General features: G+C 38.6%; 1 protein-coding gene across 2 annotated transcripts; it reads right to left on the reverse strand.

The window, feature by feature from the left end:
• Positions 1 to 1,397: 1,397 nt before the first annotated feature.
• LOC147605294 (large ribosomal subunit protein uL16) lies at positions 1,398 to 3,218 on the reverse strand. Of its 2 annotated transcripts, none has more exons than XM_086794232.1 (5): positions 3,143 to 3,218; positions 2,462 to 2,780; positions 2,072 to 2,254; positions 1,806 to 1,887; positions 1,398 to 1,677 (listed from the first exon to the last, which is right to left on the reverse strand). In XM_086794232.1, exons 1-5 carry the CDS (start codon positions 3,150 to 3,152, stop codon positions 1,600 to 1,602), a joined length of 672 nt encoding a protein of 223 aa, XP_086650358.1. In that variant the 5' UTR covers positions 3,153 to 3,218; the 3' UTR covers positions 1,398 to 1,599. The 2 variants fall into 2 exon arrangements, with proteins under 2 accessions (XP_086650358.1, XP_086650359.1); XM_086794233.1 differs by lacking the exon at positions 3,143 to 3,218 and adding an exon at positions 2,870 to 3,133.
• Between the last annotated feature and the right edge of the window lie 9,739 nt (positions 3,219 to 12,957).

The following is a 12,957-nucleotide window of genomic DNA, read 5'->3' on the forward strand; positions in this document are numbered from 1 at the left end:
ATGAGAATATTTTGTAATCACCCATTGGTATGGGGGTTGCCCTGCCCGAGCTTACCGAGAAGCTCAAAATGGTTGTCGTGATGTGTGTATAAGCGATGCACGTGTGAGGTGCACGCGCATGGGTTGGTTCCCACCCGATTCTATGTTCAAATCAGACTTAGTGGTTCCGTTGTGAACGAGTTGGCTCAAAATCAAACTTAGTGGTTCCATCGTGAACGAGTTGGCTCAAAATGGACTCGGTGTCTAAGATGGTAGACATGCGCACACATGTTTGTTTGATTTACACTCCAATGTATCATTGAGGGGGAGTGTTGGACACTCCAATGTATCATTGAGGGGGAGTGTTGAGAGGTAACGATTGTGGTTGTGCAATGTTACATTGATATGGGTGACGGGTGAGTTGTGGAACACCTTGATTAAGAGGGGGTGTTGAGAGATGTAATCGATGCGGTTGTGCAATGCTACATTGATATGGGTGACGGGTGAGTTGTGGAACACCTTGATTAAGAGGGGGTGTCGAGAGATGTAATCGCGCGGTGATGTGTGTGTGGGGGAAAGCACCCTAGAGGTGCAAGATATTGTGGTAAGAGAAGAATGCCATATGTGATCCTATGGTGTGTGTGTGTGTGTTGACACAGTGTGGAAAAGGGAGTGCCACATGGATGATGTGTGAAGTGGGATAAGGCTAGAAAGCCTATATCATTGTATGGTTTGTAAATGTAAGAGTTGAGTGTGCAATCTCTCTCTCTCTCTCTCTCTCTCTCATGGAGTTTAGTGTGGTATAACCCACCTTGAATTTATGCTTAATCTTATGTCTATCACCATGATCAATCCCATATTAGGATTGGTAAGAGTATTGTTCACATTTTTATCTTTATTTAACCTCAGTTTTGTAAAGATAGGCACATGTGCCAATGGCATGCACGTATTTTTATCAACATTATTTAAGTTGTTTGCCGATAAGAGTGCCAACACCATAGCCAAAATCTTTACAAAGCTAGTAAAAAAACAGTACAAAAATGTAAATCTCATAAAAAATGAATTTTCCAGATTCTCATAAAAAATGAATTTTCCCCCGGGCAAAAATCCACACTAAATATAATCTCGTTAAAAATGAATGATTTTCGGAGATCAAATCCACACTAAATATCATTAATCTCGTTTAAAATAAATGATTTTCGACAACTAAATCCACGCCCAGATTTCTACATTAGTGCATTCATATAACAAAACACGTATATTTCGTTTTCTACATTAGTGCATGCATATAACAAAACATGTATATTCCGGGAGAAAAAAAAAGTGAACGGTTGTCCCACACCCACTAGTGTGGGCATATAACAACAAAAAAGGATCGGATTATTGAATCCATCGAGAGAAAAATAAGGGGCACCTCATTTTCACATAGGTATAAAGGATCTTGAAGTAAGATTGATTTTCTAACATTTGTACAAAGGGTAAAAGGCCTCCAATCCGATTACCCCCGCTAACGCTAATCCAATCACGAACCTAAAATATTTGAAGTAAAGCCAAGTCAGATTTGGGCGGTGGCCTGATTTATATATTTTGACTAAAACTCCCGACTTATAGCTTAGTAGCTTAGTTCGAAGGTACTGCCGCCGACAAGAAGGCTCTTCCAGGTGCTCTGTTAGATAGAGGTCCATGGCATCCTAGAAGCTGCAGGCACAAGCAGAGATTAAGACGAGAAATCAATAACCCACCTCCACCAAACTGCAGAGAGAGAGAGAGAGAGAGAGAGAGAGAGAGAGAGAGAGAGGTTGGGGGTGTGAGATTTCGCTACTCACTTTAGCATTCACCCCATCTGGCACAATTCTGTTCTCCTGCTTCCACTTGAGATAGTCAGCCCGGGAGAGTTTAGTGAAACCCCTGTGCGTACAACAACAATTCACCAGGCACAGTACAGTCGGGAGGTCAATATTTTGTATTAGCAACTCATTGTACTATGGGAGTTTAAGGCTAATATATATATATATATATATATATATATATATATATCCCTCAGCACAAAACTAGCACTAGCTGCACATGGAATTTTGAATGAAAAACGTACCATTTTCTACTGACGATTATCTTCTGGCGACCGGGGAATTTGAATTTGGCCCTCCTTAGCGCTTCTTGCGCATGCCCACCGTTCGAGTCTTTGCAACGCACAGACAAGAGAACTTGGCCGATGGCCACTCGCGCGCAAGTCCCCTGAGGCTTTCCAAATGCACCTCTCATGCCAGTCTGAAGTCTGTGCAATAGAATAATCATATTGATGATCAACGCAAATTAGCAAAACGATGCATGTGGGGGGGATATAATCGGAATTCTCATGAGCGCTCAACAGTGGTACTGGACCGATATAATTCAATTATTGAGGAAATCAATCATTGCAGAGGATGAGGGATCAGCTTAATTAAGTGTTAGCCGGAGCGTCAACTGCAATTAATTTTTATACCTGTCCGCGCCTGCACAAGAGAGCATCTTGTTGATGCGGAGGACATGGAAAGGGTGCACACGAACCCTGAGGTGGAAGGAGTCCTTGCCTGCATACTTGGTCATGTACTTGTTACAGGCGATGCGAGCTGCCTCCAGGGCCTCGCTCGACACATTCTCCTTCTCCCAGCTCACCAGGTGAGCGCAGAAGGGCAGCTCATCCACACCCTTCCTCTTCATGCCCACATCGTAGATGCGGATCTTAGGGTCTGGCACACCCCTGCAGTACCTCGACTTCGGATACGGCTTGTTCTTTATCTGCCTGTAGCATCTCGCAGGCCCTGCGCATCATTCCCAATTATACAATACAAAAAGAATTAGCGTCGTTAATCATGTGATAAAAAGATGGCCCACACACACACATGCATACCAACGCATCATTAAGGCATTGCATGTTGAAGAAACACATGCAAATCAAAATACGATAATCCGTCATGGCATCTCCTCGTTGATTAAGCCATGCAGAAACTATGGTTCCTTCATTAAAGAAAATGATCTTTTCTTTCACAGATCCCCTGGGATTGCTTATGATTTACTTAAGCTGATCGAGATTAGCGTATCTAAAGGGCTCAAGAAATTGCAAAGAGCAGGGAATAATTAAATAGACACAATATAACACGAGAGGTGGTTTGTGCTCGCTTACGGCGACCCATTGCTGGTGTGTTGAGGAAGGAGACAGAGCTTCGCTGTTGTTTGAAGGGGGGGGGGGGGGGGGGGGAGACAGAGAGAGAGAGTTTTTTTTTTGGGGGGGGGGAGAGAGAGAGAGAGAGAGAGAGATTTAGGTAGCAGCGAGCGATTAGTTGCATGGAGAAGTCTATTTATAGAAAGAGAAGGATACGTGGGTGGTCGTCCAAGCTTTGGTGAAGACTTTATTCAGCATTGTGCGTGGAGGTGGGTTCCTTCTCTTGAAGCTTCGCCATACAGCTAGAGTCGGTTCACCCGTTGTCTCTTTCCACCCATAAAAAGTCGTTTTTTTCTATCACCAAAATTAAGACGACTCCTCAATTACGCCATACAGCTAGAGTCGGTTCACCCGTTGTCTCTTTCCAAGTCGCTTTTTTGTATCACCAAAATTAAAACGACTCCTCAATTACAAAAATGTTCAATACAAAATACAACTCCTCAATTGAACGAGAAAAATGTACACTGCATACATCATGATGGTTCGTGACCAAAAAGTCATAAAAATTTCTCTAAATAATATATATATCGGCACCAAAATGTTTTTCTGCAAATATATTATGTGAGATTTTCAAGAATAAGAGTGTTTTTCTAAGGTTTCATTTTAGTATGTAATGATTAATGCTTGAAAAAGTATCGCAAAAAATCCTTAGCCAGGTTTTTTTTTCCACAGCAATGTCACAGTGATTTGAGTCCCAAGTGTAAGGTCATGGGTGGGTTTGTATGACATAAAAAAAAGCACACACACACACACACACACACACACACACTAGCTTGTTTTTCCTAGCACAAGTGTAAAAGAGATTATGGTGTTTGAAAACCCCAAGAATTATTGTATGCACAATGGGGCCAACATGTTCAAAACATAATTTTCTTTGAAAATGGATGCAATCACCCACCACTCCCCATGCGTGGCGCGTGCATTTGGCATGCACATCATAATGGTTGCAAAAGTATGAATATGCATTTCGAACTCCAGCCCCCTAGGTTTAGGCGGCTTTGCCCACACTTGATTCACATCAACTCTCTATGTCCTATTACTGGTTGATGGGGAAATTCGACCTAGAATGTAGCAAAGTGAAAGCATTCACATGGGAAAATTTATCATATTCATTCCCTGTACCACATCATGTTTACATCTCCCTTGATCATCGTCTAAAGGATAAAAAACATATTTAGCTTGACGAACTTGTATTTATTCGAGATGGTTATGCACTTAACCTCAACTAATATGGTGTAATGGCTTTGGCCTCCAAGTCACATTGTGTTAGCATTTTGAATATCCACTACAACCAAGGGGCCTTTGCTAGTTAAACTTCTTTAGCGTTCTTTGAAATTTTAAGCTTATTGATTAGCAAATAGATTTCATCAATAAACTTACACAATTTTAAAAGTTGACTTTGTTTCAACACGTCTAACCATGTCTACAAAGTCAATATATTCTCATTCAAGCGAAACCTAGCCTGAACATGCAGCTTGCTTCAAAAATTTAAACCATTTTTTTGGTGGGTGGTTTGGGTGTGTTAACAACGCCTTATAGATGAACTTTTTACTTTTGAGTATAACTCTTTGGTACATTTGAAGATAATTAAACTACATTATTTTGGACTAACTTACACAAATTAAACTACATTATTTTGGACTAACTTACACAGTTTTTGCATTTAAAGCTCCCTTATGTATGTAAAAGAAATTGGAATTCCATGAAAATCAATCGCCCTTTTGTTGAACTTCGGTGCTACCTTGTATATCCTTGTATATCCTTGTATATCCATGGAATCCCCTCAAGACCTGCTTGCACACATGTCATGCAATCTTATAAAATAGTTTTTCCGTATGTTTTCATGATATGACAACAAGCTTGAATTTATTCCTTTGAAATCTTTATTTTCGTGCCCTATGATTCAAGTCCATGGGTGGGGCTTTTAGGAACATGTTAAAATAATCCCTAGGTTAATTTGGTTATCTCTTTCAAGGATCTCCAAGGATACATTAGAAGGGAACCTTTCACCAACTTTTACAGCATGTCCTTTTAAACGCACTAGAATCATTCTGCCCAAAGGAAGGGCTTTATACTATCAAAATAAATAAGGGATGAATCCTTGAAGCTAAGGGAATGAGGAACTCACTTGTAAGTTACTCTAAGCATGCCATTGCTCCTATCATGCCTTAAGACTATATTCTTTTGGAGTATACTTTTAAAAAGTAAGAATCTATTTTCAACTTGAGGAGTAAACATTTATGACATGTTATGTGTGTGTTTTGACACATGAAATAATTTCATATGTATGCATCACAAAAGGCTACCTTATATGGGTTGGAAGAGTTAATGAAGCTAATTTTAGTTATGCTTGGAAGCTCTTGAAGAGATTAGTCATAGACCTATAATATTCAAGCAACATGTCATGTAAAGATATTAGTCATAGATCTATAATACGTAAGCAACATGCCATGTAAAGAGTACACTATTTCTATTATCATATGCATAATAGCTGAATAGATAGAAATACCTTCTTTTTGTAAACTTTTTATTTCATCCTTACATCCTTGTCCAAATCTACTAAGACTACTCACACAAGTCTCACCTTAATTTTTTCCTCAGCATATAGTACCAACCTTGGATTCTACATCAACATTCAACTTGTATGGGCTGATGCTTTTATGCCTCACAACTTTGCCATTTCGTTTTATCAAAGCATGCACCTAAAATTGTCTATATGGTTTATGTATCTTCAAGCTTTAATTCACAACTAGAAATTTATGCAATTATTCAAGGATCATACTTTTAAGTGGTATAAATAAAGCTTTAATATTTTCTATAGAATCTCACACTTTAAATATATGGCTATTTTATAATTTAACTTTTTTTATTGGACTCTCATAAGTGATCAGAATCTTTTGTTACACATGCAGATCAATGCATGACCCTATCAATTTTCCTACATCTCATAAGTGGTCAACAAACTTTTGTACACACATGCAAAGTGCATGACCCCACAAATTTTCATACACCTAATCACTATGTACCTCTATTTAAATGTACATAACTTTGAAAATTCTACCTTATATGTGTGGATGTGCCCAATCCACTTCACATTCATGAATTTTCATACTTTGAATACAATTGTTTTCATGACATTTCTACACAAGATTGAAGGAGCCGCTGAAGCTTTATGCATTTTAAATCTTAGGTGAAGTTGTCAGAACTTTTTCCATATGCACATATGTATAACGAGTCTTTCTTCACTTTTCAAGAAATTTGAAAGAATAAAGGCAAATGAATTCCTACCAAATCTTTATGTGTCAAAATAACCTAAGGCTTTTTCAATAACATCTTATGAGGCAAAAACTAGACCATGTTTTTTTCCTTGCCCCTCCATGGTCCTCAAGTCTATTAGTACCCAAGTTGATGTCACTACTACAAGATCCTCATTCTTGTGGATATTGGAGGACTAAGGACAATAACACACCATCCAATTATAAAACTTAAAGCCTTTCTTTCATTACATATCACCCTTGGGCTATGTGGAGTCACACTAATGGTATCTAGATCCATAGAGATGGCATAGTTGGCAATCCATAATACCATTGTTAAAGATGGATAAACTATTGAAACCCTTGGGTTTAGTGATGTATACAATTATGAACGTGTTTCCACTAACGCCCAAAGTCCCCTTACATAGACATGGTGACCAATGTCTGTAATGTTATATTTTCACATACTTGGTAATGCTACATATGAATTAGATGTTCTTACCATTTGTCCTTAGCCTAAATCCTTTGCTTACTATCCTAGGTTTGCTCATAATGCTATCATACGGTGTTGCCTTCTATTTGTAACTATAATGTTTTGACTTTAGACTAAATCCTAGGCTTACTATTCCTTATAGCATATCCTAGGTTTGCTCATAATGCTATATACGGTGTTGCCTTCTATTTACTATAATGTTTTGACTTTAGACTAAATCCTAGGCTTACTATTCCTTATAGCATATCCCACCCTTACTCTTCCTACTTTTATCGCATGTTCATTCCACAAAGCTTCACAAAATCTCTACGTCCATCTCTCTACACATACACATGTATGTATGTATGTATAATTCATGCATGCATACATGTATGTATGTATGTATGTATGTATGTATGTATAATTCATGCATGCATGCATACATGTATGTATGCATGTATAAATGCATGCATGAAAGTATGCTTCACAAAATCTCTTTGTCCCTCTCTCTATACACACACATGTATGTATGTATAAATGCATGCATGCATGTATGTATGCATGCATATACCCGACACAAAATCTCTCTATCCCTCTCTCTACACACACACATGTATGTATGTATAATTCATGCATGCATGCATACATGTATGTATGCATGCATGCATACATGTATGTATGCATGCATGAAAGTATGCTTCACAAAATCTCTGTCCCTCTCTCTACACACACACATGTATGTATGTATAAATGCATGCATGCATATACCCAACACAAATTAAAGAAGAAACAAAATCTAAATTGGCCCATCTCTCCCCCTCTTCCAAATTTTAAGGGTGTGGGAATACTTAAAAATAGATTATTAATATAATAAAATTTTGAGTAAGGTCATAAGGGGGAACATATAGGCATAGAACATCATATTTACACTTAAGGGGATAGCAATACTAAAAAATAGATTATTAATATAATAAAGTTTTGAGTAAGGTCATAACGGAGCGCATATAGGCACAGACATCTCATCATATTTCCACTTAAATAGTTATAGAGCTAGGGGGAGGTTCAATAATAATTACCAACTTCATTATTATGAATTAAGAAAGCAATATCATAACTCAACCAAATAATAATCTCAAAAGCAAAACTTCATTGCATCAGCAATCTCTCACAAGTTTTAGCATGAGAAAACATTAGTATACTCATTATCTCTCATCCACATGCTACAACCATGGGACTAGACCTCACTCTCCATTTGACCCCATGTTCCCAATACATCATGATTGCTTACTTTGTTACTCTCCACATGTTTTTATTCCCTTTAGTTCACCTTTTCACATGTGCCAATAACCTTTTTACTCAAAAATATAGAAAAACACCAAAACATAGCTATGCTCCCCTCAATCACCAGTTCTTTAACACTTCCCCTTGGTGATAGAGCTCCCTTGGTTATAGAGTTCTACGATCTTGATGTTTGTTGGGTGCTATGCCCCAATGTCTTATGGCTTGAAGTCAAAATCAAGTAAGTATCACACGTTTCCTCATACGTTAATCAACTTCACCAACAACAACAACAAGCAACTTTTACTATTAAGTAAAGAGAACATGACAGTGGATCCATGCTCCTTACATCATATTCTAAAAACATTTTCATGCTCCCCATCATGGATAGACATATTTTAAATTATATCATTAATTTAATTTTGATCTCTCAAAGTTGTGGCTTCTACCTATTTGGAACAATAATCCGTTATCGCTAAACTATTATTCTTTTGAGTATCTTAAATAAAATGGCCCACTTTGATGAACATGTATAGTTTAGCCTTTTCTAAATCTTCATCTCTACCATAAGCAAGATTTGTACTCTATTAAAGTTTGGATTTGGTAGGCATGATCTTTAATATTCACATCATTAAGACTAATGCACTAAATTGTTTTTGTATACTATTTAAGAGTTGTGTAATTTCATCTTCATTGTCGATTGGAACACAAAATGTTACACTATGCTCTTCATATTACTTATATGGCATATGATTCATTAGGCCAAACTTGTTTGAATGTTTAAGCTAATTTTTTGGGATGTTTAAATTTTCTCAAAACTTTATCAAGCCTCTTGTGATGATAAATTAATAATGATGTTGAATGAATTCATATGTGATTGCAATAGAGTGCAACAATAGAAAAAGTGCTATTCATCTCACACTTTCTAGGTAATCTATTTTGATAGATACTTTGTGCATTTTCTAGGTATTTTCTTTTGATAGATAATTTGTGCACTTACCTCTCCCACTCACATTTCCCCATCATGTTTCCTTAAAGTTAAGGTTAAATTGTGGAATTAACTTGTGGAAACCCCATTTCCTCTTTATTTTCAACAAGTTGAAGTGAAAAGTTAATTGTCAAGTTGGGGTGATAGTGGAAGAACTTAACACTTGCCCTTACATGATGAAAATGTGACTATATAGACCACTTACAAAATAGAGGTATTTTCTTGGAAATAGGGACTTTAACTTTCACACAATTATTATTATTAGTTTTCAAGTGAAATCCAATGTCTACTCAAAGGTTGTCTATCACAATAGTTTAAGAATGGGGTTTTTAATCACAAAGGATCTCTAGAGACACTAAGGTTAAAACCCTTAGAGTATTTAATTGAGACATCTCAACTATGAAGACTCACATACTTTTTAATTTTTTGAGTGTTTGCTAATCTTTTTAACATCTAAGATCTTACTTAAGACTACCACATAGGAGGATCTTACTTAAGACTACCACATAGGAGGATCTTACTTGAGACTATTGAGAGACTACCACATAGGAGGAGGGAGGATGATGTCTAGAGGAGAACCAAGGTACTACTGAGATGTGCACAAGAGGAGGATGGTACTACAAGATTTATGGAATCAAAGATTGCATGACCTTTTTCTCCTAAAATAACCCGCCTCATTTGAATAAAGTTGAGGCTGCAAATGGGTCATGTATCTTGATGACAGTATGTGAGGCATTCAACTAGATGAATGACTAGCATATGGGTGTGCGCTTTTGCCGCACAGGTCGTAGCTGGGGACTTGCCAGACACCGTATGCGAGCCACGAATGGCTGCAAGCATACAACCAGGGAAGCAAACTCAAAACAGAATGCAAAAAGGTGTGTCACTCACCGCTTAACTGCTGCCTTGAAGGATTCCCTCGTCGCAGCTGTGAAGAAGGAGCCGCCGTCGCCGCTCTACCGCCTCTCCGCCGCCGTGCCGCTACACAGTGCTCGATCACTCTCTCTCTCTCTCTCTCTCTCTCTCTCTCTCTCACACGCAGGAGAAGGAAACCAAAGAGATAAGGCAAGAGCACTCTTCTATTCACAACACATGAGAATAAGGATTTTAGGGTTACATTTGACTCATATAGGTGACTTGGCCGTTCACACTTGGGCGCCCATACATGGCCGGCCGACCTTAACCCTTATCCTACTGATATCCAAGGTGCGCCTCTCATCGACGATCACCCAATCCCTTTATCCTTAACATATGGTGCCGACAAGCCCGGCCCATGACTCAGAATATTTAAATTAATGACGTAAAACATAGTGCGTCCGCCATGGGTTAACATGCCCCCCTTCCTGATGTAGATTCCGTCCTCGGAAGCTATGGTATGGTAAGCTCGAGAGGGTTGTTGTGGTAGACCGTCTGCAAAATAGGGAAGTAGAGTGAAAGTATGCTAGAATTCAAAAGATATAAAGTGTAGAAATTCAAGCATGCTAGACCACAATGGATGATGAGAACTTAGTATAAGGGTTACATGAATGAGCTAGTGTAGTAAATTAACAGGAGTTTAAATTTATTGAAAGGAAATCAAGAGTTAGCAAGGTGTCAAAGGTTAATCAAGGTTTATAACTGGCCTAAGTCAAGGAAAAGAACCAAGCTTAATAAATAAACAGATGACCACACTGTGTTTACTCTAAGAACAAGTTTATACCACGAGCCTAGGGACACAAGAAACATTAGAGTTACAGGAGCCTTTTGCCTTTATTTCTTCACGCACGTGACAATTTTTATACACAATGGCGACCTTCCTAAGGCAAAACTAACATCGATCCTGGTACCATGTTTAACACAAGGCATTATCCAGGAATCTATTAGCTCACTTTAGGCAAGGCTACCCCCTACCAACCAAGGCATCGGTCTGGAGTAGAATACTCCTCGCCTACCAAGTATCAATAAGGCGATAGGCCAACATTAAAGCACATCATAGACTTGTTTTGCCATTTATTGTAGGCTTGTTTTTTTTTTTATAAAGTTTCTTTTGATCTTCGCTCCTGAACTAAAATGTGTTCTTACATCCTTTCGACAAGGGGTAAAAGCTATGTCCTAGAGGTCAACACACACACAGCCAGGTGTTCAAACATTAAGATGGTTTGACCTTAGACCTAAGACAATCGTATTCCAAGGTTAACTAAGACGTCATGCTGCCTAGGAATATTTTCAATAAAGTTAAGCTCATTAATGATTTACACTAGCATGCAAGCAACTTCAAAAACTAAGTAGTACATTGACAATTTCCATGTGGTCATGCCGTATAGTTTATGAAATTAATTGAACAGTAAAAACGAAAGAGAGTGGGTATGGAAGAATTACACCTGTAATTGGAGATCTCCTTGATTTGACGAGACAGCTTGCAATTTGATGTAGATATATTTTGATGAACGTTGCGGCAGTCTCAGGACTTGAAAGCGAACCCACCTCAAACCTTTTAACCTGTACAATCAACTAACAAGCACTATACCTCGAGAGGCACATCAGTGTGGAAAATTTCAAGACTCGTTTAAGGAATCTAAACTAGAAAAAACTTGAAAACACTAACCTACCTACCAGTCACCACACTACTACTGAGGATACGGTAAGAGGATGTTGTAGAGTCCTGGCTCTAGCCCTAAGGCTAAGCCTCTATCCGCATCATCCAAATAAATAAAATCAACCTCAGTAGTGCCATGAGTTTCATCCGTCCATTCATCATTGTCAGATATTTCCTTTTCATTTTCCCATCCACATAGACTCATCAAGAATGTAACCATGCGAGGATAGTCGTCTTGTGGAAAAGGAAAGCATTGGGCTATCGGGGATATGTCCTCTACGGAGTAGGGGTCCGTCATGGTCAATAGGCGAATTAGCCATTCTAATTCCTCAACATTTTCCTCATTGGCTAGTACATCTATATGATCCCATTCAGTTTCAATTACAGGATAGCACATGTTGAATATCTGAGAAAGGTACAGATGATACCTCTCACCAAAGGTAGGAGTGGATGAAGCGTATGATGATCGGGCATCTGCCATATCTGCAAACACAGATATAGCATCAGTAGGTTTATGACAGGTCAATCTAGTTCTTGATTGTATACGGATATTTCTCTTGTTTTTGTGCTCTTGCTCTTTTTACTATTTTTTGTTTTTCTTTTCTTTGTTTTTCTGTGTATGAAGCTATATATATACATCCCCTTGAATTTGGCAATTACATGGTCAGGGGAGAAGGTTAAGGAGGAAGCATTAGAATGTCGAGCGTGAGTACATGCTCCCCCTTTCCTTGGGTAGATCATATTATTTGCAATGATGTTGCAGCCTCTTGGAACCAATTTGTCCAGCGGGTCATAGGTTGTGATGTGGGCAGATAGCTTTTTATGACCCTTGTGGCCACATCCAATTGTAGAGATGGTAGTGTACGCTCCCATTGACGAATGGAGGAAATGGTTTCCGACGATACTATTACAAGGGGAGACGTAGACTCATCGGTTTTTTGTTGGGTGTTGACAAGAGTAGGTGTAGAGCATGTAGAAACTTCTATATGATTGTGTGCCTGGCATGAGGAGCTAGAAGCTTCATGTGGCTCCCCCCTTCCTGAGCTAGGTGGTAATGATCGATATCGTTTGGGAATCCAAACTAACTCTGGAAGTGGTGCGGAGCACTCTGTTACCTTTCCCTTACCACGGTCTTGAATTGTCATTGGGGTGGCAACAATTGGTTTGCAAGGTTTTATAGGTGATGTAGAGGGATTCACCTTATGTTTA

This window comes from Cibotium barometz, chromosome 60, assembly GCF_041138505.1.
Source record: "Cibotium barometz isolate CiBa-2024 chromosome 60, ASM4113850v1, whole genome shotgun sequence".
NCBI classification, from domain to species: domain Eukaryota; kingdom Viridiplantae; phylum Streptophyta; class Polypodiopsida; order Cyatheales; family Cibotiaceae; genus Cibotium; species Cibotium barometz.